Source organism: Caretta caretta, chromosome 1 (genome assembly GCF_965140235.1).
Source record: "Caretta caretta isolate rCarCar2 chromosome 1, rCarCar1.hap1, whole genome shotgun sequence".
NCBI classification, from domain to species: Eukaryota; Metazoa; Chordata; order Testudines; family Cheloniidae; genus Caretta; species Caretta caretta.
The window spans coordinates 287621663-287646803 of NC_134206.1; the positions used below are offsets into that span (position 1 = coordinate 287621663).

General features: G+C 41.4%; 1 protein-coding gene across 2 annotated transcripts in view; it reads left to right on the top strand.

Moving 5' to 3' along the window:
• Window positions 1-25141, top strand: part of PTPRB (protein tyrosine phosphatase receptor type B) — a 105118-nt gene that overhangs the window by 33868 nt on the left and 46109 nt on the right. For both annotated transcript variants that reach the window (XM_048835789.2, XM_048835788.2), the window contains 6 exons: window positions 8907-9185; window positions 9563-9820; window positions 10711-10974; window positions 12495-12764; window positions 15588-15848; window positions 23857-24123. In XM_048835789.2, the coding sequence (XP_048691746.2) occupies window positions 8907-9185; window positions 9563-9820; window positions 10711-10974; window positions 12495-12764; window positions 15588-15848; window positions 23857-24123 (1599 nt within the window). The remainder of the gene's footprint in view (window positions 1-8906; window positions 9186-9562; window positions 9821-10710; window positions 10975-12494; window positions 12765-15587; window positions 15849-23856; window positions 24124-25141) is intronic.

Sequence of the window (25141 nt, forward strand, 5' to 3'; positions counted from 1 at the left end):
ATAAAAATGTGTGTACAACATTTCCTACAAATACAAATCATGGGCATACATGTGGTATTACATAAAGACCAGTTGTTTTCAATAGGTTTATTGTATTGGAAACATAATTGGCTATAAATATACTAAAATATTTTCTATCCATATTCTGCAAATTGCAGTGTCATTGGTTTCCTATGTAGGAACAATTTATAGCTTTAAAACAAAGAACTGCACCAAACTATTGACTTCAGTGGGAGAAATATTGGACCCTTTCTTACATATACTGATGTTTTAATTTCATATAGTTCTTTTTTTAAAAAGCTGCTGAAATATAATATTTGACAGCCTTCTGCTAGTTGGTAATACAGGACCGCAAACCTGAGTTGTTAAAGTATAAAAGCCTCTATCATCTGATCCCCTCCCTTATCCCTTCCTGAAATCTTAGCTATAGAGAGGCATTGCAATTTTTAAAGGTGGTCTTTGTTTATGTCTGAAGGTGATAGTAGATGAATACTTAGAATTGACCTTCTCTAATCCTCATTGTTTTATTTCACAATTACTGTGCCTCTTCTCCAAATAATGTTAATTACTGTGCCTCTTCTCCAAATAATGTTAACTAACCTCAGTTAATTGGCAATCAATTAACTCAAGATAAAACAGTCTAGTGTAGTCAAATCCAGTGTGATAGGCATATATTCAATGCGAGAAATATTTTTAGTACGGCTTGGTACAACTAATGATTTCCATAGTAACAGCAATTTAAATCTATATCATGCATTGCTCCAACTGTTTTTAATATTGATGAGTCATACTTTAAAAGCAAAAATAACAAATTAACTTATCTAAGTAGCAGGTATCTATCACAATCTTGGTTGAATGGTAAAGGTTTTTTATATAGCCCTTGAATAGAAGATGAGCAAAAGATAGCAACATAGACAGGAGATTATATATTGTATAAGTGGAAAATGTTTTGATTATATTATAATATTGAATTTAGACAATGGTTTATATATATCATTTTTGACAGATTTCCATCTTGGTAAACAGCCTTTCACAGAATATAAGAAAATGACAGAATGATTGAAACAGATCTGTGTACAATATTTGTATGATCACATGTCTGTTGGATACAAAGTAACAAGATTGACAAAAGTTTACAGCTGAAATCCTCTAAATTAGTTTACCTTGATCTAGGTGAGGTTTGGGTTTAGATAGCAGAGAGGTTAGCAAGAAGGAGAGAGGGGTTTTTTATACATATCTCTCAAGGAGATTGTGAAAATTGCCTATGGAAGCAGCTACTCAGGTTGCTTTATCTGCAATATTTACTTTGCAATATCACCCAGCACCTGAATGTAGTCAAGTCATTTACATAATTTGGCTTATGTATAGAAATACACAATTATCTGCCAAATGTAACTATTTACAATGTTTTAATTAATGTCTTTGATTTGTTAAGGTTTAACAAGGCAAAAGAATACATACATTAAAATACAGTACATTTTAATATATAGTAATATACAGTTTTTAAAGAGGCTATTCCTTCATTTCCACTAGGGGCAACATTTTACTCTAGTTTTTTGGAAGACTTTCCACCCTTTTTTCTCACTGACTTCTAGTGTCAGTACTTTTGTTAACTAAGTTATGGAAACTGAATCTATAAAGGCATTTATTCTTGGAAACTAACCTCTGAGTGTGTTTGTGTGAGGGGACCTTTTGGGGCCGATTATACTGAAAGGCAAAACTCCCATTGACTTTAATAGGAGCAGAATCAGGCCCAGTGTGTATATAGATATATATAAAATAATCTGTGTTATATAGACCACATACATAACTTCTTGTGAACGTTCAGTACTGCTGATGCTTTTATAGGCTGGTTCTCATGCCGAGTTTACATTTTGCCCATAACGTTTTGCTTAATGCTGTACCTTAATGTCAAATGTTCATACTTACAATATGAAGCGGTAGGATAGTTAAAATAATGTTGAAGTTTAACTTAAACCCCTAAAATTAAAAAAAAATCATTCTATCTTCATTTTGCTCCATTCTGCTTTGGTATTTAAGGTGAGATCAATGTGTAGTAAATACCACACATGCTGCAATTCCTAAGCAAAAGGTTTAAATTGAGGAAATTAATTTGATTTGGTTTTGTGCGTATAATTCAGACTCTTAAATTACTTCAAGATACTGTAATTTAATACATTAATGTATTAAAAGAAAAACTGTATATGTTAAAAGACAGGGCTTTTTCTAAACAAGAAAAAAGAGTTTACCTAAATTGCCATTTAATTTGACAACTGAAGACTATTAATTTGTAGAACATTGATCCAATATACCACAAAGGTTCATTCAGGTGAAGTCTGTCATGGTGATGTTTACTGAAGAATCTTTAGTCTACAGATTATTAATTAGAAAAGACAATATCTGAACCTCTACAACTGGTCTTTACTCCCCAAAAAGTGGCATAAATATTATATATATTGCTGTTTCATTTTGATAGTAGTGCTATTTTTGGAGAGCACAAAATGAGAGGGGAAATGCTGATAATTTATCAGAACTGAGCTCTACAGATAAATTCTGCAATGTATACCTAAAATTACAGATGTGATTAGGCATCAAGTTTGTGCCTTTGGCATATTTTAGTATTTATATTGGCAGTTCTGTAGTATTTAAAGTACATAAACTAGTATACAAGATATACATTTACATATATATATTCCGGACAATATTATTGATATTTTAAAATTTGTGATGACAAAATATGTGTCTAGGGGGCTTGTAACCCTTATTCAAATGTGAATAAGGACCACTGTATGGATAAAGGTGGTAGGATTGGATTTTATGTTTTCAGACAAAAACACTTAGGCCCTGATTCTGCAAACACTTGTGCACGTGATTAACTTTTTACATCTGAGTAGTCCCTCTGAGTGACTTCAAGGCATTACTTAGAACATTAGAGCCAGATTCACAAGACAACTGCATTGTGCTCCATAGGCAAGTTAGATGGAGAAACACCTATCTTCCCCTGGTTTGTGCATCGCACTGGGGCTTAGGCATCTGAACACCTAAAGGGGAGCAGCAGAAACTTTTCTGCACACTAGCAGAAACATGGGCACCTGTGGAACTTTTACTGCAAAAACGTAGGCGTTGCGTGAGCTTAGGCCTACAGGGTTCAGCTATAGCTGAGCAGAGGGCTTGTGAATCCCATTGTGGTCTGATTCTGGAATTTAGGCACCAAAAGTAGCAGTTAGGTGCCTAAGTACTTTTGTGAATCCAGCCCTATTTAAAAAACACTTTTACATTAGTTCTAAATTATGGTTAAATTTGTGGGAAAATACATATTTTAAAATCCAGACGTAATTAATTGGTCTTTAGAACCTTGAAGGTATCTTAATGAAGTTTTTATTTGGGTATTTCCTTAGTTTTTGAATAAATTATTTAAAACTTTCAGTTGACTCTTATATTTTCATTCATAAAGACACTAGGTTTAGCTATAATTAGAGGGGGTTTTAATACATTGTACAACATGGTATTAGGCTTCAACTGGAGTATTGTGTCCAGTTCTGGGCACCACATTTCAGGAAGGATGTAGACAAATTGGAGAAAGTCCGGAGAAGAGCAACACAAATGATTAAAGGTCTAGAAAACATGACTATGAGGAAAGATTGAAAAAATTGGGTTTGTTTAGTCTGGAAAAGAGAAGACTGAGAGGGGACATAACAGTTTGCAAGTACATAAAAGGTTGTTACAAGGAGGAGGGAGAAAAGTTGTTCTTAACGTCTGAGGATAGGACAAGAAGCAATGGGCTTAAACTGCAGCAAGGGTGGTTTAGATTGGACATTAGGAAAAACTTCCTAACTGTCAGGGTGATTAAGTGTAATGCCAACAGACCCTGGTCATTGGCAGGCGGGATCAAACCGGGGACCTTTGGAGCTTAGCGCATGAGCCTTTACAGCATAAGCTAAAAGCTAACTGGCTGTTAGCCAAGGCTGTAGAGCAGACTCATTTTATCTCTCTCTTTAAGTGGTCTCGGTGCCACTAGATGGGACAGAATACCATACCCAGGAGGTGTGTGGGTTACATAAGCACTGGAATAAATTGCCTAGGGAACTTGTGGAATCTCCATCATTGGGGATTTTTAGAGCAGGTTGGACAAACACCTGTCAGGGAAGGTTTACATAATACTTAAGTCCTGCCTTGAGCGTAGGGGACTGGACTAGATGACCTCTCAAGGTCCCTTCCAGTTCTATGATTCTATGGTATTCTCCTAAAATACTACACTGGTAGATACTGTTTCTGCCTTGACTCAGACTGGTTCCACTGACAAATACAGGCACCTGTGCTAGCAACCACTTTGAAGTTAAGTATTTGAACTGAACAAAGTAAAAATTCTTTCACCCTAGTAATATACCAACAGAGTGCATAAACTCAGTCAGACTCCAAGTCAATTTGGAGATAAGACTAAACCCCTTTATTTTTTTTAAACTCCACAGATATTGATGGACCATCCTTGTAATTCTATAAATTGTGAGATCTTTGAGACAAATGTCATTTACTGTATCTTGTACAGCATTGAGCATAATGGGGTCCTGACATAGTCAGGCCTGTAAGCATTACAAATATTAAATAATAATCCTCTCAAGAGACAGATTATTAATAGAGAATACATATTGGAGTAGTGTGATATAAAGGTTTTATCATCATGAATATGGGCTTCATCTCTCACAAGAAGCAAAACGTTATGCAGCTCATCCCAAAGAAATTGATCATTTAAGGACTCTAGGATCAGGCCCATGAACTAATCTTCACAAAATTCCTGTGTGGTAGGTAAGTATTATCTCTGATTTATAGAAACGGAAACAGAGAGAGAGTTAAATTGGAATTTGAGAGTTCCCAGCTCTCAGACCTGTGCTCACATCCTAGATTATATCTTTCTCATGGATAATATATTATGTTTCCATAATTACAGTTCATCATGTCTTTGGGAATCTGCAGCTGTAACCATAACTAGTCTGTTAATCAAATGTACATACAAGGGCTGTGCATGTCCAGTAAGTACTCTTACTAAAAAATTTCACAACAACTAAGACATTAGTGTAGTGGAATTTAAAAAAAAATTAAACACCCAGATTTATTTATTTTATATATTCAAAGGCATTGGTTCATTATAGAGTAGTATAAAAATATCTTCATGAAAATTTTTTATTTCTGTGATATATCAGTGTGGGACAGTTGCCAGCAGAGAATATAATAACAATGTAAATGGTTTTTTAAGTGTGTGTTTCCAGCCAGAGCTCTTTCAGCCCAGGCATTTCCCAATCTCATTGTTCCTTTGTTCTAACGGATGTACAAAGGACTGAGTGTTTTGTTTTCTGGGCCAGATAGATTAGATAAAGTTTGAATTTCTGAACTTCACCTTCTAGGCACGCAACTTTTTTTTTTTTAAATATACTTTGGAAATTAAATTCCACACCCAGCGCAGTGTACATTATGAAGAAACTGTAGCATGTAAAATAATAATATGCTATTATCTTTGATATGATTTGATAAGAGACATGATTACAGTGTTGATTACTTTTGCAATCAGTCAGCCTAATCCTAATTATGTTGTTTCAGCAAGAATGAAAGATCCTTCCATTTATCACCTATGGTTCTTCTTCACTGAAGAATTTCCTACATCTCTTACCTTACATAATTCTAGTATTTGTTTGACTCCTAACGGGTGATTTTTTCTAATTCAACCAGTCACCTTCAAAGAATAATTTTACATTCTTGCTATTTGCCAGATAATAGTCTTTAATGGATTATTATATATTATAGGTGGAGCTGGTAGCAAAGTCTTATAATTAAGTATCGCGGGTAGCTGTGTTAGTCTGTATGCACAAAAACAACAAGGAGTCCAGTGGCACCTTAAAGACTAACAGATTTATTTGAGCATAGGCTTTCATGGGTAAAAACTATTTCTTCAGATGCATGGAGTGAAAATTATAGATGCAGACATAAATATTCTGACACATGAAGAGAAGGGAGTTACCTCACAAGTGGAGAACAAGTGTTGACAGGGCCAATTCAATCAGGGTGGATGTAGTCCACTCCCAACAATAGATGAGGAGGTGTCAATTCCAAGAGAGGCAAAGCTGCTTTTGTAACGAGCCAGCCACTCCCAGTCCCTATTCAAGCCCAAATTAATGGTGTTAAATTTGCAAATGAATTTAGTTCTGCTGTTTCTCGTTGAAGTCTGTTTCTGAAGTTTTTTTGTTCAAGTATAGCTACGTTCAAATCTGTTATAGAATGTCCAGGAAGATTGAAGTATTCTCCTACTGGCTTTTGTATGTTACTATTCCTGATGTCCGATTTGTGTCCATTTATTCTTTTACATAGGGACTGTCCTGTTTGGCCAATGTACATGGCAGAGGGGCATTGCAGGCACATGATGGCATATATCACATTAGTAGACGTGCAGGTGAATGAGCCCCTGATGGTGTGGCTGGTGTGGTTGAGTCCTCTGATGGTGTCGCTAGAGTAGATATGGGGACAGAGTAGGCAACGAGATTTGCTGCAGCGATTGGTTCCTTGGTTAGTGTTTCTGTGGTGTGGTATGTAGTTGCTGGTGAGTATTTGCTTCAGGTTGGGGAGCTGTCTGTAAGCGAGGACTGGCCTGCCTCCCAAGGTGTAGGAGAGTAAGGGATCGTTTTCCAGGATAGGTTGTAGATCATTGATGATGTGCTGGAGACGTTTTAGCTGGGGGCTATACGTGACGCCCAGTGGTGTTCTGTTGTTTTCCTTGTTGGGCCTGTCCTGTAGTAGGTGACTTCTGGGTACCCGTCTCACTCTGTCAATCTGTTTCCTCACTTCCCCAGGTGGGTATTGCAGTTTTAAGAATGTTTGATAAAGATCTTGTGGGGTTTGTCTCTGTCTGAGGGATTGGAGCAAGTTCGGTTGTATCTTAGGGCTTGGCTGTAGACAGTGGATCGTGTGATGTGTTCTGGATGATACATGCCTCCAGCTTTCATCAGGACACATCACAGTCTCAGCTCTTCGCAGCCCTTATTACTGAGCAAGGCCTCACACCCCCGCCTGAGGAGGCTAGCAAGTACCATTTCGCCCCAATTTACAGATAGGGTAACTGACAGGTTGCACAAGCTCACTTCAGAAGAGGTTGAAAATCAAATCCAGGGCCACATTCTGTGCTGCACTAAAACTTATGGCCCAATGGAGAGGGCGTAGGTGACTGTAAACCACCTTTGTGCCTCCCAGATTCTAACCTGCTCTAGCAGCTTGTGTGTCCCCCGGGTAAGAGCAGCCTTGGAGGATGCTCTAACTCACAGCAGCCTTACCAGGCTGTCTCCAGGCTTCTCCACAGCCCAGACTTTCCTGTGTCCAGAACGCTCTGGCTGCTACCCATCATGCCCCTGTCTGGCCCCGGCCCTAGCACTAACCTATGCCAAACAGCACCACAGAGACATGTACACTAGCCATAGGATATTCTTGCTGTAAGGAAATCTCCTCAGGGCCACTCCCCTGCATTGTACCCTGTGTGCCAGTGAAAGGGCATAATTTGCAAGCGTGAAGCGGACCCCTATGGAAGGGTCAGTGTGGTTTAGATGGAATTTATGCAGGGGTGGGGGGGTTGGTTTAAAAAAAAAACTTAGAAGTTTACGTACAAGAAATTACATTAAAAGAATATTTAAGTTTGCAAAGTCAGGCACTCAAAAGTTAGGAAATGTCTGAATCAAAGTTGCCCGTTTGTTTTATAGGGTCCCTGCTTTACTCAGGGTGCACAGTGAATGAAGCAGCGGGTTGAAAGAAGGAAAAGGATGGGTTTTGAGGGGGTTAAGACGCTGTGCTAGTATCCTGCACAGCTGGGATCTCTGTCTGGCTCTGCCACACTCTTTGTGTGTTACATTGGGCAAGGCATATAGATGCACAAGGAGGCTGTATTAAGGCAGCACGGGCACTAAATTCAGTCACTTCCTAACGTTTGAGTGCTTAACTCTGCAACTTTCGTACTTTTTTGTTCATTATAACGTAACCATGTTATCAAATACAAATGGGATCTTTAGTGCATCAGTGTATAATGACTTCTTTTAGTTACAAGAAACTATGAAATAATCAAAAGTCTGTAAATTTTGGAGTATACTTGCTATCATTTTTGGAGCTTAAGCTTTCTCTCAAACAGTTTGGCCCAAGATGACTACTTAATCAAAGAATAGTCCTTTAAAGTATACATTCTAAAAGCTTATATACAGCCTTTTTTGGGTTTTTTGTTATTGTTGTTTAGACCTGATGTGTAGGACAATACTGCTGGTATTGGAGACCCTTCCAGTAGAAGAGTGGATATGTATTGTCAGAAGGTGCTTATTCTGATTGAAGACAATAGCAAAAACTAAAACACTATCCTAATTAAAATTGTACCTTTATCTTGAAGAACTTTAAATATACACACTTTTGTGTCCAACTTAACTGCCGGGGAATGCTGAAATATGTTGTGCATTTATTTGTGGTGTTGGTATTGTGCATCCAACTAAAAAACCCTCATAATCTGGCATAAGCACCTGAAAGTTAGTCACTGGTGCTCTAATATTTATAGACTACATTATCCTGAGTCATTATGACTGCAGGGCTGTTTCTAATATAGTGATGCCATAGGTTCGTTGTCAACAGATTTTGAAACTCTTTATTTACACACACTGAAGCATGTGCTTTTCTATAGTATACATATATCTGGGTTCTCCAGGGCCAATTCATAGGAAGATTAGTTGTGTTTTCAGTGAACATGGTGTTTGGAAATGGAATAAAGAAAAATTTTCAATAAAGATTTGCAGTGGAATGATGAAAAACTGGAAATTGTTGGAGTTGATTGAGCTAACCTGTAAAACTCTTCTAAAACCTAACTAAATTAATATTTTTGCTGTTATTTGTAATTACAGATCCCTTACCACCAGCTAAATTTGAAATTAATAAGGAAAAAACTACTTCCACAAGCTTGCAGGTCTCGTGGAGTCCATCCTCAGGAAAGGTGGACTGGTATGAGCTACAATTATCTGATCATAATAATAAAAAGATACAGAATGTCTCAATACAAGGAGGTATTTCAAGAAGAGAAGAGACCTTTTCCAGTCTAACCCCTGGGAGCAAATACAATGTTATCATCACTGCAGTTGCCGGAAATAAAAGCACCCCAGCAATTCACATCAGCGGATCTACTGGTGAGACCTGTTTTTTGTGTAGTGCATCTAAATAAGGCTACTGAGCATTTTTACACACATTTTGAGGTTATGCATTTCAAAAAGGGTATAGATATGCATTTCTCCTAGATAGCAAGTTATGCATGTAATCAGTCTTCATTAACCTAACATGGTTCAGGTTGGTTATAAATAGAGGTAAACAAAGAATTTCTAATTAATTTTAAGAGACCTCTTCTAAGTATGAAGAAATGTTGGCAGGTCCAATTTGGCCATCAATTTTGGTTTTGCTTTTGGCAAACCCTAAACACTCAAAATCTTTGCAAAGTTGAACAGTTCAATCTTGCTCAGATAGTGAAGAAAACCATTACCTGTAAAACATATGTTTTTTATTTCATCAGTGCCATCCCCAGTGCAAAACATTCAGATCAGTGTCAAGACAGACACTATCCACGTTTCATGGCTACCTGGCTCTGGTTATGTGGATCGATACAGGCTGCTATTACTGGATAAAGAAGGACCAGTTCGTGAGATCAACCATGAGGAACGCTTACTCTCCTACACTTTTCTTGGACTTACAGCAGGTCACCTGTATAATCTCACTATCATAGCTGAAGCTGCAGGACTAGAGAGCTACAACTTTAAACTGGTTAGGACAGGTAATGATATCATAAATAACGCATAGGAAAACTGTGAGGCTGCAATATAGCGAATTTCAAAATAAGAAGTGGAATTGTTTGGTCTGGCCTAAACGGAACACTAAGGTTCATAATTCTGCCCTCTGTGTGGCAGAGCTCCAGCTGACCCCAATTGAATGTTGCATGCCTGAATCTAGGCATCATACAGCCCCATTCTTTCATAGCATTGTATGGGGTTTAACTTAATTATCTGAGTTGCAGAGTTTAGTGGTTTTCTGAGAAGTTGGAGGTAATATTTCTGTAGATTATTTTTGGGGGGTTAGAAATCCTGACTTTGAGACTCACTGAAAACTCCTGTTGACTTCACTGGGAATTATGCACATGGCATGACAGTAGATGGTGACCCACTATTTAAATCTGCATGGAATAGCATAGGTCAAAGCGGTCACTTTAGAAAAACAAAACAGGAAGAAAAGAACCTTCGTAACTTTTGATACATTTAAGAACAGCCCTCGCAGAAAACAAGGTAAGAGTTGTTGGTTTGCTTTTCTTCTGGTGAAATGTCAAAATACACAGGATCATATTTTGATCCCACTTACACTGGTGTCAATCAGGAATAACTCCAGTCAAACTACAGCTTTTGTTGTGCTAACACCTCTCTGGCTTTCAATAACCTTGAGCAGCGCGTGCCATTATAAGCCTTTACATTCAACATGCACAATCAATGAAAATAAGGAGGTGACTCGTGTATTTGATCATCCAGTGATGTTACAGTAAGCAATGTTAGTAGAGCCACTTTGGGTATAAATGGTCTTAAATATAGGTTTAAAAAATCAAACTACATGCCATGTACATGTTGTGTACTCTGTGGGTGAAATATTTTGTTTTCTTTTTCATTATTTTTTTTTTAGCCCCAGCAGAAGTCTCAGCTTTGATGGTGACGAATGATGGCAGCTTGGATACATTAAAAGTTACATGGAAAAGACCTCTAGGAAACCTAGATTTCTACAATATCACTCTGTCTCATCTTGGATCCATTAAAGAAATCAAAACTTTACAGCCCCAGGTCACAGAGGCTCAGTTTGACAAGTTGATTCCAGGAAGTCTTTATCAGGTCACTGTCAGCACAATCAGTGGTGAATTATTCACTGATAAAATGGCAACTGGCAGGACAGGTAAGTCTTGTGCATCAGTAAGAACATTTGTAATCAAAGCCTCTTTGATCTATCCCATTGAATACACTGCCATGTAGAAGATCATGTTGGAAGAGAAGCAGATTTGGTTGCTAGGCAATAGGAGGTTGCTGAGATTTGGTTGTTGGGTATAGTGTGCAGGTGCTGGCTGGTGTTGGTGGCCTGTGATGTACAGGAGGTCAGAATAGATTATCTAGTGGTCCCTTCTGGCCTTAAACTCTATGATTCTGTGAGGCAAAAATTGTTGGGCTGATCTTACTGTACTTCTTACAGTACTCCTTACTGCTTACAGCAACCTTGCAGCCAGTAGTCAAAGCTACAGTGCTGCCCTGTCAGAAAGAAGCGGTGGTATATGCTGTAGATAGAAATCAGCATAGGTTGAGCCTGTAGCAAAACTATTCAGCGCCTGTACATTCCGTAATTTTTGCCTAATTTTATTATTTTGAACACAATCCAGAGAGAGAGATAAAACAGGGCTACAGTAAATGGAAATATGCATGTAAGGTACTGTGCAATTATTTAAAACTATCAACAAAGTATAACAACATTGCCCCTCTATGGTCATATATCTGTGAATAGAAGAACATTCACAAGTCAGACATGTTCAAGTCTTCGGTCTCAATCACAACGGTTCTAGAGTTCGTTTATATATATTGGAACGGAGTCATCAATATTAAGATCCCAAGCATTTGATATGCTATGAAATTTGGTTGTAAGCAAGATCCTGGTTCTAGGCATAGCTCCTTAAATCTAAGCCATTTTGACTGCCCACAGCACTGACTAAGGCACATGACAGTCTTTGTGGTGTTGGGTTATTTATTTATTTTAGGTGTATAGCTATTTTTCATCTTATCTGATTGATCAAACTGAAAAGACTGCCAAAGTTCTGCCCACCCACATACTACTGTTAACCATGAGTCCACGTTACCTCCATCCTACACCTCTTGGCAGTTGGTAGAATTTAGATTGGAAAAGTTTTCAAGTGGGTAAAAAGTACATGCAGGACATCCAAAAATTGTTAATAGAGTCCATCTGAGTTAAACAACTACAGAGAACAGCAGGAAAAATAACTTAAAATGCTGCGAGTTTCATTCTGAAAATGCATAAGGTTTTCGCTAACCTCTGATTTAGGGTTCAGCATTTCTGATGTCAGTAACTGACAAACAGTGAGTTCTTTGTGTGGGAGAGGGTAAATTTCTCACTCAGATGAGTACTACACTTTGTCAAAACGCATTTTGGCCCAAATTTTTAAAGGTATTTAGGCATTGCTGCATTCAGTGTTGCAATGCCTAACTGACTTAGGACCATAAATCTCATTTTCAAAAGTGATTTAAACTCTTAAGAATCTAATTCCCATTGACAGGTGAAAAATCTGGGGCTTGATTTTACTATAACTGATCAAAGCACTTCGGCAATGTCTGAGCTGTGAGCCAGGTTTCATTGCTGTCCAGTTATATTTCCCCAGAAAAAACACAAATTACTCACCTGTTTCTGTATTTCAGTTCCTCAGAAAGTTTCAGAGCTGAAAGCTAGCAGTGGTGGTTTGCTGAGGTCTCTGACAGTGAGCTGGCTGCCCCCTGCTGGAGACTGGGAGAGATACTACATTATGTTGTTCAACCTCTCCACTGTGCTGCTGAACACTACATTAAAGAAAGACAGAAGAGAATATGTCATCCAGGATATACGACTCATCCCAGGAAGACAATATGAGGTGGCAGTCATAGTGGAGAGTGGAGGCTTACAGAACACTGCTCGCTGCAAAGGCAGAACAGGTCAGCAATCTCATTATACTGATAGCATGAAACTTCAAAACTTTCAAGTTGGCTATTTTTAGTAGCTGGAAACAAAATAAAATAAGTGGTATGTATTATACTGATTCACTAGGAAAACGCTTTCACATGAGCATAGATAACTATTTTAATTCAAAACATTTGTAGTCATCTTCATAATAACTGTAAATGAAAGAGCAAATTCCTAGACTCTTATTATTTGTTTGTTTGCTTAATTTATTATTGGCCCAAATCCTGAATTCCTCATTCAGATTTTGCTCAGGAGTTCTATCCCTTTGATTAGCCACAATTTAATATTTAAAATAGTGACTCTTCTCTTTAAAAGAGATGGGACCAAATTCAGTGGTGGTGTGAAGAGTGTTATAAATTGCACATCAAATTTCAGGTGGTCAGAAAAAAGAGGTAAGAGGTAAAGCAGAGTGATTTGGTCTGGTTTTGCATTCATTCAGGCATGAGAGACCTGATCAGCATCTCACACCACTTTTACACTGGGATAACTCCATTGACTTCCAGGAAGTAACTCCAGTTTTACCTTGCACGTGAAAGTAGAATCAGACCCATGAGATGTAACTGAGTGATGTACACATTAAGACAGTGGTCCATCCTGTGGTGTGTAAACGGCAAACCAGAATCAGCAAACCAGATTCTGATCTCACACCGATGAAAATCCAGAGTAATTTAAGTCAAAGGCGTTCTGATTCTGATTTCTCTTTCTCTGGTGCAAACCTGCGGTAACTCCTTTGAACTCAATGGATTAACACTGGTATAAATTCAAAGTAACAGAGACCAGAATCTGGCCCATAAGCTCAAATTCAATTATGAATGCCTAGCACCTAGGGCCACACAGAGGTTTTGGGGCACCTGAGGCAAAATCTGAAGCAGAGGCCCCCTCCCACATCCTTCCAAAATAAATTACCACTAAAGAGAGAGCCCCCAAGGAGGAGTGGGGGCTTGGAGAGTGAGCCTGAATTCCACATACCCCACAGAGGTGGCTCAGCTCCTGTCCCAGGGGGCTGGGCCCAGCTGCCTGCTCCAGGCATTGCAACCTCACGTGTGAGGTCACACATCACTCAGGTTTGGCCCTCCGCTCCTCCATTCTGACCGAGGGGCTGCAAGGCCATATTTCAGTGAGTAGTGCTTCAACCCTGCATGCCAGATTGCAATGCCACTCAGTTTGGGAGCCCTCTCAAATAGGGGACCCGTGGCAAATGGCCCCTTTTGGCTCCCCACCAAGGGCCGCCCTGCCAGCACCCTCCTCCCCACACACATCAATGTACCAATACACACTCAGGGCCAAATTCTGCTCCTATATACCACGATAAATTCAGAGTCACTCCATTAACTTCAGTAGAATTACTCCAGAAGTACAGCAGAATAAACAGAATGTGGCCCCAGACATGTAACTGACATGACCAGTGGTGAACTGGAGCCCGTTCGCACCGGTTTGCACCAGTTCGCATGTGAGGGACAACCGGTTCTAAAAGGGCTTCTAAATTTAACAACCAGCCATAAGTGGCGCCTTAGGCGCTGACTCTGTGGGTGCTCTGGGGCTGAAGCACCCCCGGGGAAAATTTGGTGGGTGCAGAGCCCCCACCGGCAGCTCCCCGCCTCGCGCCATGCCCCAGCTCACCTCCGCTCCGCCTCCTCCCCTGAACATGCCACCCCACCCTGCCTCTCCGCCCCCTCCACCCCCTGCCTGGCTTCCCATGAATCAGCTGTTCACGCAGGAAGCCGGGGAGGGCTGAGAAGCAAGTGGCGTCTTCGCGCTCAGGCCCGAGGAGGCGGAGCGGAGGGGAGCTGGGGGGGGTGGGGGGGGGGGTCGTGAGGAGGGCCTCTCGCGCCGCAGCAGGTAACCCGGGGGGCACGCAGGGGAACCACTCACTGCCCCAGCTCACCTCCGCCTCCCTGGGCCTGAGTGCAAAGCCGCTGCCTCCTTCTCAGCCTTCCCAGGCTTCCCGCGCGAACAGCTGATTCGCGGGAAACTGGGATGGCGGGAGCGGAGAAGCAGGGTGGGCTGGTGCGTTCAGGGGAGGAGGCGGAGCAGAGGTGAGCTGGGGCTGGGCGCGGGGCGGGCAGCTGCTTGTGAGGGCTCTGCACCCACCAAATTTTCCCCATGGGGGCTCCAGCCCCGGAGCACCCAGGGAGTTGGTGCCTAAGGCGCCACTTTTGATGTGATCAGTGGGGGGAGCAGCCGCTCCCCCTGTTCCCCCCCTTGCTATGCTACCCCGCCCCTAGGAGCCAGAGGGACCTGCCGGATGCTTCCCGGGAGCCGCCCCAGGTAAGCACCTCCAGGACTCCCCACTCTGGCTCTTAGGGGTGGGCACCCACTACGGTGGTCCACGAGATCCTCCTGCCCGGTTCTGGGGGCAGTCAGGGGATAGGGGACGGGGGTGGATGGGTACCGGGAGGGGCGGGGGGCTTCAAGGAACACGGGGAGTTGGATGGGGCAGGAGTCCTGGGGGGCGGGGGCGGGCCACGACCCCTTCGTGAGGTGAGGAAGGGAACCGGTTGTTACGATTTTGGCAGCTCATCACTGGACATGACTGTTTGTCACAGCTACATTTTGCCCTATATCTATTTTCTAGTATAATTGTTTTATGTCCCTGTTTGTAGCCCCTGACCATCGCAGAGTTATTTTGTGAGATTTACTCCCCAGCCTCAGGCAAAGCCATTCCCCATGAGTAGTAAAATTTCTGTTACTCTCTTATTGCTAGCCTAGCTCTCGACAGCAGCGCGGTCAAGATGTGGCATGTGTGTCCATTGAAAAATCCTTTGCTCATTGCTATACTCATGTTCTTCCCTTAGCTCCACAGCCTGTTCTTCAGCTCCGGGTAAAGCATGCTAATGAATCTTCACTTAGTGTCATGTGGATGACCCCTGTTGCAGAATGGGACAGTTATGTGGTTTCACTGGGAGACAGGGATCTTACCGTCATAAACAAGGCTCTTGTGAAAGAAGCTAAAGAATACACTTTCAGTGGTCTGGTACCTGGACGGAAATACACAGCTACAGTCACTAGCATTAGTGGGGATTTAAGCAACTGGACTTCAGTAGAGGGAAGAACAGGTAACACACTGTCAATCCACTTCTAATCCCAACTTCTGGTAACCAGCAATAATGACGTGTTGCTTTCTTTGTACTGAATTGTATTAAAGCAGTGTCCAGATGTCAACACCCTTGAACTTGTGTACATTTTCTTAATAGAAATGCTACATTTCTAAATCTCTTGTGTGTCTTGCAATATATCTCAGAACATCCAGTCTCTTTTTCTGCCATTTTCCATGGCTTTCTAAGATGGATATGTAGTTCCTGATGGAAAATGGTATCTAAAATGTTTCTGTAATGTCTGATCAATCTACATAGGATGAGGATAATAAGTCCTGTTTTCACTTAATATCTTGGGGAACGTTAGCTTCCTGATTTGTTCCTCAACAGATGGACCATTTGGGGGGAAAAATGGGAAAGAATTGTTTGAAGGGGGACATTTCAAAGTTAGCAGACACAAAATGGAGGTGACCTTCAAAACATATTTTGAATCCTGCTGCCTTTTTGATTAAAAAAACCCCAGCTGCAACACGACCAAAATTGAAGTGACTGTTGGGGGTGCTTTTGTAAAAACCAAAACCACTACTTTTTTCTGCCTGTGTCTAAGTTTAAATCCAACCTATTTCTTTGCTATGCCTGCCTGATGCATTCTTTTGAGCAGGCAAGGCCTTAAAAATGGGAATTCCTTTAGGCATAGCACAGGATAAAAACATACTGTGAGTGCAGTTAGTCTAATTGTAGGCCCATAAGACTGAGCGTGTCCTTTTATAAAGCTTAATAAAGTTTTATCCTTCCTTCCAAGGTGCAGAAGTCTTGACTTCAGCCTCCATTACTCAATTTTGTGATTTAAATGGCTAGGATTTAATTTCCTTCTGTTTCAGGCCCCTTCTCCTAGGAAAGGGTGTAGTGTCACAGTGCACTAATTGTGAATTCATGTGTGTGGACAAATCAGGCAGGAGTAATACACATTAGGCATTAAATTATAACTTGTAATGAGCAAACTCAAAAAGGTTGGAAGCTAGGTTTGGATGAGCGTCCCAGACCTCAGATTATCTGAACCTTATTTCAACTACCAGAACCTATTAGATTCATAGATATTAAGGTCAGAAGGGACACTATGATCATCTAGTCTGACCTCCTGCACAATGCAGGCCACAGAATCTCACCCACCCACTCCTGCAAAAAACCTCTCACCTATGTCTGAGCTATTGAAGTCCTCAAATCATGGTTTAAAGATGTCAAGGTGCAGAGAATCCTCCAGCAAGTGACCCGTGCCCCATGCTACAGAGGAAGGCAAAAAACCCCCAGGGCCTCTTCCAATCTGCCCTGGAGGAAAATTCCTTCCCGACCCCAAATATAGCGATCAGCTGAACCCTGAGCATGTCGGAAAGATTCACCAGCCAGTTACCCAGGAAAGAATTCTCTGTAGTAACTCAGATCCCACCCCATCTAACATCCCATCACAGGCCATTGGGCCTATTTCCCATGAATAGTTAAAGATCAATTAATTGCCAAAATTATGTTATCCCATCATACCATCTCCTCCATAAACTTATCGAGTTTAATCTTGAAGCCAGATATGTCTTTTGCCCCCACTGCTTCCCTTGGAAGGCTATTCCAGAACTTCACTCCTCTGATGGTTAGAAACCTTCATCTAATTTCAAGTCTAAACTACCCGATGGCCAGTTTATATCCATTTGTTCTTGTGTCCACATTGCTACTGAGCTTAAATAATTCCTCTTCCTCCCTGGTATTTATCCCTCTGATATATTTATAGAGAGCAATCATATCTCCCCTCAACCTTCTTTTGGTTAGGCTAAACAAGCCAAGCTCCTTGAGTCTCCTTTCATAAGACAGGTTTTCCATTCCTCGGATCATCCTAGTAACCCTTCTCTGTACCTGTTCCAGTTTGAATTCATCATTCTTAAACATGGGAAACCAGAACTGCACACAGTATTCCAGTTGAGGTCTCACCAGTGCCTTGTATAACGGTACTAACACCTCCTTATCTCTACTGGAAATACCTCGCCTGATGCATCCCAAGACCGCATTAGCTTTTTTCACGGCCACATCACATTGGCAGCTCATAGTCATCCTGTGGTCAACCAATACTCCAAGGTCCTTCTCCTCCTCTGTTACTTCTAATTGATGCGTCCCCAGCTTATAATTAAAATTCTTGTTATTAATCTCTAAATGCATGGCCTTGCACTTCTCACTATTAAATTTCATCTTATTACTATTACTCCAGTTTACAAGGTCATCCAGATCCTTCTGTATGATATCCCGATCCTTCTCTAAATTGGCAATACCTCCCAGCTTTGTATCATCCGCAAACTTTATTAGCACACTCCCACTTTTTGTGCCGAGGTCAGTAATAAAAAGATTAAATAAGATTGGTCCCAAAACCGATCCCTGAGGAACTCCACTGGTAACTTCCCTCCAGTCTGACAGTTCACCTTTCAGTATGACCTGCTGTAGTCTCCCTTTTAAACAATTTCTTATCCACCTTTCAATTTTCATATTGATCCTCATCTTTTCCAATTTAACTAACAATTCCCCATGTGGCAAAGTATCAAACACCTTACTGAAATCTAGGTAAATTAGATCCACTGTGTTTCCTTTGTCTAAAAAAATGTGTTACTTTCTCAAAGAAGGAGATCAAGTTGGTTTGGCACGATCTACCTTTCGTAAAACCATGTTGTATTTTGTCCCATTTACTATTGACCTCAATGTCCTTAACTGGTTTCTCCTTCAAAATTTTTTCCAAGACCTTGCATACTACAGATGTCAAACTAACGTGCCTGTAGTTACCCGGATCACGTTTTTTTCCTTTCTTAAATATAGGAACTATGTTAGCAGTTCTCCAGTCATATGGTACAACCCCTGAGTTTACAGATTCATTAAAAATTCTTGCTAATGGGCTTGCAATTTCATGTGCCAATTCCTTTAATATTCTTGGATGAAGATTATCTGGGCCCCCCAATTTAGTCCCATTAAGATGTTCGAGTTTGGCTTCTACCTCAGATATGGTAATATCTACCTCCATATCCTCATTCCCATTTGTCATCCTACCATTATCCCTAAGAACCTCATTAGCCTATTAGAGACTGAGGCAAAGTGTTTGTTTAGATATTGGGCCATGCCTAAATTATCCTTAACCTCCACTCCATCATCAGTGTTTAGCGGTCCCACTTCTTTCTTTGTTTTCTTCTTATTTATATGGCTATAGAACCTTTTACTATTGGTTTTAATTCCCTTTGCAAGGTCCAACTCTACTGGACTTTTAGCCTTTCTCACTCTATCCCTACATGTTCTGACCTCAATAAGGTAGCTTTCCTTGCTGATCCCTTCCATCTTCCACTCCCTGTATGCTTTCTGCTTTTTCTTAATCACCTCTCTGAGATGCTTGCTCATCCAGCTTGGTCTACAGCTCCTGCCTATGAATTTTCCCCCCTTTCTTGGGATGCAGGCTTCCGATAGCTTCTGCAGCTTTGACTTGAAGTAATCCCAGGCCTCCTCCACCTTTAGAGCCACAAGTTCTTCAGTCCAATCCACTCCCCTAACTAATTTCCTTAATTTTTGAAAGTCAGCCTTTTTGGAATCAAAAACCCTAGTCGCAGATTTATTTTTGTTTATCCTTCCATTCAATTTGAACTGAATTAGCTCATGATCGCTTAAACCTAGGTTGTCCCCTACAACCATTTCTTCTATGAGGTCCTCACTACTCACCAAAAGCCAGGTGGTCACATCCCTTTGGGATTTTCCATGATGATGATGATGATATTTTTGGACTTACTGGAAGTAGGAAATACTGGAAGACCTGTGAGAGCCTGTATCTGTGAGACTCCCAGGTACAGCTGGCAAACCTTTTGCTGTGGGTGGTGGTGTTTTGGTGTGGTTTGTGTTTCCCAGATTAACAGGATTTAGGTGGGAAGGCTATGACAGATACAGAGGCAGCAGTGGGAGTGACCCATGTAGCGGAAGACACAATGAAGATAACTGGATGTGGAAGCTGCGGTATGTACATGATCCTGGAGGGGGTACCTGGAAAGAGTTTTATCTGCATGAAGTGCCATCTGATAGAGCTGATGGAAGAAAAGATACGAGGATTGGAGAGGCAGGTGGAAAGTCTGGTCGAGTTTAGAAGGGGGTCCGAGTGGATTATGCAAAAACATGAGGTAGCTGAAGGGAAAAGCTCAGACTTGCAGATGGAAGCAGGACTGAAGAATTCTGAGGGGAGACTGCTGGGTGAAGAAAATGGACAGTGGAAGCATGTGACTAAGAGAACCAGGCAGAGGAAAAGATGGGCTAGTGAAGGACAAACAGAGCTCAAGAACAGGTTTGCAGAGTTGGAAAATGAAGAAGGGGTTCAGCAGATGGTCACTGAAGGTGGAAGGGCAAGGAAGAAGAGAAGAGCGGCTAGTCCTATAGGAAAAGGGGAAGAGTCAATGGAGACTACACCAAATATGAGCCCCAGGAGGATACAAGATGAGTTGAAGAGGATTACAAGGGAGAATAGGAATGGAAAGAACTTGCAGCCAGAGGGAACAGGGGATAGACCAGAGAATCGCACCGTCACCAGGAAAAGGCAGGTCTACGTGATCAGGGACTCCTTACTGAGAAGAATAGACAGGCCTGTAACCAGAGCTGATCCAAAGAATAGAAGGGTGTGCTGTCTTCCGGGTGCTAAGATACGGGATGTGGACCTGAGGTTGAAAAGGATCCTAAAGGGAGCGGGAAAGAATCCACTGATTGTCCTTTATGTGGGAACAAATGATACCAGTAGATTCTCACTGGAACGTATCAAGGGAGACTATGCCAGGCTGGGGAAGACACTTAAGGAAGTCGAGGCTCAGGTGATCTTCAATGGGATTCTGCCTGTTCCTAGAGAAGGGCAACAAAGGTGTGACAAGATTATGACTATCAACAGATGTCTCAGGCAGTGGTGCTATTAGGAGGGCTTTGGGATGTATGGCCACCGGGAGGCATTCATGGACAGAGGACAGTTCTCTTGGGATGGACTTCATCTGAGTAGAGAAGGAAATAGACTTCTAGGATGGAGGCTGGCACAACTGATTCAGAAAGCTTTAAACTAGGAATTTGGAGGAGATGGTTGGGAGATGTCCAGGTAATCTCCACACTGGATTTTAGCATTGAGAGGGAAGAAAACAAAGTAAGAAAGGATACAGCCGTGGGTAGGAGAATGGACATAAGGAGGAAGGGCAGTGTGGATACCAGTCCAATAGGTCATACTGGCTGTAGAATGTCCGTGCCTAATCAGGTAAAGAATGTGAGTGAGGCCAAACAGCAAAAATTACACCAATACCAGGAGCCTAGGTAACAAAATGGAGGAACTAGAGCTACTGGTGCAGGAAGTGAAACCAGATATTATAGGGATAACAGAAACATGGCGGAATAGTAGTCATGACTGGACTACAGCTATTGAAGGGTATATGCTGTTTAGGAAAGACAGAAATAAAGGTAAAGGTGGTGGAGTAGCATTCTATATCAACGATGAAGTAGAATGTAAAGAAATAAGAAGCAATGGAATGGATAAGACCGAGTCCATCTGGGCAAAAATAACATTGGGGAAGAAAACTACTAGAGCCTCCCGTGTGATAGTACTTGGGGTGTGCTATAGACGGCCGGGATCTAAGTTGGATATGGATAGAGCCCTCTTTAATGTTTTTAATGAAGTAAATACTAATGGGAACTGCATGATCATGGGAGACTTTAACTTTCCAGTTATAGACTGGAGGACAAGTGAGAGTAATAATAATAGGGCTCAGATTTTCCTAGATGCGATAGCTGATGGATTCCTTCATCAAGTAGTTGCTGAACCAACTAGAGGGGATGCAAATTGAGCACCACCCAGATTGAGCTCTGGCAAGCTGCTTAAGGTGGTCTGGTTGTGTATTCTGTTTACGTTCATCACTGGCAGTCTTGTCGTGCCATCGAAACTTTTGATGTCCATGTGCTCATTGGCCATGTTGCTGCAATCTTTGGTACACACACTTCAGAATTCTTTGGTCTTCCATTCTAGTAATATCTCCATACCAAGAAAGCCACTGAAACTGCACCTGTGCTGTTGGAAGCGGTTGCTGGGCTCAGCTTCAAATATCCTCATTTCTGATATTGTCCTGCTACTTAATATGAAGCAGCTGACAAAGATGATGAGTACTGAAATGACCATCTAGTGTTTCTCCGCCTTCCTCAGTGCCCACATTTCACTTCCATACAATAGAGTTGGTATAACTTTGGTTCTGTAGATCGTCAGAAGCCTGATGGACTCACAACATCCCTACAGAAGGCACTGAAAAGCTTGAAACATGGCAACAGCTGCTGCTATATGCGTATCCACATCTTTTCAGCATCCCCCAGCACTGTCTGTGATGGCAACCTAAATATTTGACAGTTGCCACCTGCTCGATGTCCCATCCGGACAGGTTAACACTGAGCTGGTTGTAATCTGGAGTTGGAGGCCACTTGATTGTCATGGACAGAGATTTAGTTTTATCTGGATTAATAACCAGACCCATGTGTGCTGCTTCTTGCATGACCAGCCCGCCCACCAGCTGCAACGATTCACCAAACTGAGCCAACGCAACAATGTTGTTGGTGTATTCAGGATCTCGAAGCAGAATATGGTGTTCAGCTCAACGCCACTGACAGCTGCCTCTTCAAGCTTATCCCTCAACCAATCAGTGCAGATATGGAACAAAGATGATGAGAGAACTCAGCCTTGCCAGAACTTCCCTGGCGATAGGAAACCATGCCGTGTGTCTGTCACCAACGCAAACACAGCTTTCCCCATTCCACTATAGCGCTCCCCTATCAATAACACTGTCTTTCCAGGGAGGCTGAGGTGCCTCATCCGATCCCCCAAAAATGCCCGAGGCCCTGAATCAGAGGCCTGATGGAAGACTGTGAAAAGCGCTGCACACAGCTTATTAAATTCAGCCATCTACTCAAAAGCTGAAATATCACTAGAAGAGCCTTTCGTGCAAAAATCAGGTAGAGCCATTGCAGAGCACGGGTCGGCCTGAGAGGCGAAGTTTCAATTCAAATCTAGACTTCCCCATACTCCAAGCCTGTCTGGACCCAAGATTTTGGTTCAGACCACTGAATAATCTAACCTAATCTGATCTGTTTTATCAATATGCCTAATCATATTTCTGATGACCAGTGCCATAGTATTTAGGCTCTGAGCTAGGTATAAAGCAAAATCTGTAGTGTGGATCTGAATTTTCCAAAGCTAAAAGGCTTTTAGATTGTGGAAGATTGAGTCTGACTGAACACTTATGTGAAAGCATTCAAAAATGAGTAACTATATTTTCATACTTTAATCAAACTTGGTCAAACCTTAAAAAGGGGTTCATTGGGTTTTTGTTAACATTTGGGCTAAATGTTCAACTCCCTTCTTCTATTGTCTGAACAAGTTCACCCACCCCTATTTATTTTAAAGGTAACATTTTGCTACCCCTCAATCCATCATTAAATGTTAGAAGAGTCAATGCTATGAAATTCTTCTGAAGGAAAAGAAATTCAAGTGAGACTAGAAAGATTATATGTCCCAGTAACTCAGAAAATTAAAGTGATGAAAGGTGTTGCCTTAGTTAGATCTTGTGCATCTATGTAATTGGTTTGCCACTGGCTAGGAATGGGATGAGCTCTGTGCAAGTTCAGTAGTCATCACAAACACAAATGACTTCTAAGTCATTTGTTTTTATCTGAATGACATTTATAAAATGGGATTCCTTCCAGCCCTCCTCTCTTGAATCATTTTGGGCTGATTGAGGAAAGCAAAGCCTGGGAGACCTTTCTGTGTAGTGCTAAAAACCAGGAAGCCCTTATGGGTTCCCACAAACCACAGTCCATCAGACAGGAAGCAGGTCTGGGAGTCCACCGTTAGTTTATTTTTAGTCCTGTTGAGTCTGCTTTTTTGATGCACTTCCTCAGTGTGACTAAACTCTGTTTGGGAGATTTGTTTGTTTCTGTGTACTTACACCGTGACATTCTCCTATTATAGTGCCAGCTCAGGTGACTAGCCTGCATGTGACAAACCAGGGGGCAACCAACAGTTTGTTCACCAACTGGACAAGGGCGCTGGGAGATGTAGAGTCGTACCAAGTGCTGCTGATTCACGAAAATGTTGTCATTAAAAATGAGAGTGTTTCCAGTGAGACCAGTAGATACCACTTCCACTCCCTGAAAGCCGGAGGACTCTATTCCGTGGTCGTTACCACAGTTAGTGGAGGGATATCGTCCAGACAGACGATTGCAGAAGGGAGGACAGGTAAGGAAGGGGAAGGAAATGTTCCACCATATCTGTGTAAACTCCCATAAGCTGAACTCATTTGGAAGGATGGTCTCATGGTTAAGTCAGTGGACTAAGATTGGAAGATCTGGGTTCTGTGCCAGACTCCCATGCGTGGCCTTGCACAGGTCATGCCTCCGTTCCCTAGCCTCACAGAGTTGTTGTGAGGAAAAAATGTTTGTTGGTCATTAGATACTCCAGTGATGGGAGCCATAGAATTCTGAATCTTTCATGAGCAATAAAGAACAACAACAGTTTCTCGGATATTGAGCTGTGTGGGGAAAAATTGCACCAAGTTTTTGTGAATCTGGCAAAACCCAAACATTCTGTGATTTGACCCAAATGTTTTTCATGAAAACAACCTGTGATATTTTCAGGTAAAATCATGAAAAAACTAACCAGTGAGAAAATAGCACTGAAAAGTTGGGAAGCTGAAAACATTTCTTAATGTTTCCTAATTAATAGTGACCATGACAGAAAATGGGTCAGATCCTCCCCTGGTGTAAATTAGCTTAACTGCAATGGACTTTAGTGGAGTTATGCCAATTTGTGCTAGTAAGGATCTGTCGTAATAAAGTTATTTAACTCCAGAATACTCCTGATCATTACCTAAAATGTCACCAGTTCTGGCAGGGTCAAACACACTGGCACATCTTGCATCACTGAAAAGAACCAGATCAATTTTGTACCTATTTTTGGCCACTAGGGGGTAGAAAACTCTTGATAATTAGAAATAAATCTTTGCATTGGCCTCAAAATGATAAAGGGATTTGTGGTTATTGGTGAGGAATAGCACTCTAGGATCATAGCTAACACTCTAGGATATTAGACGTGCCATCAGACCCTTGACCTCACCACCATAGACAATAACTTCACTGTCTTTGTTCAGAAACTCAGATGTTTGCTACTCACTTGGAGTGGAAGGCTTTCTGATGCTAAATAAGACATCTCGCCTTTTTTGTTTTGCTTGATCACATTCCACACATTCCTGCTGCCC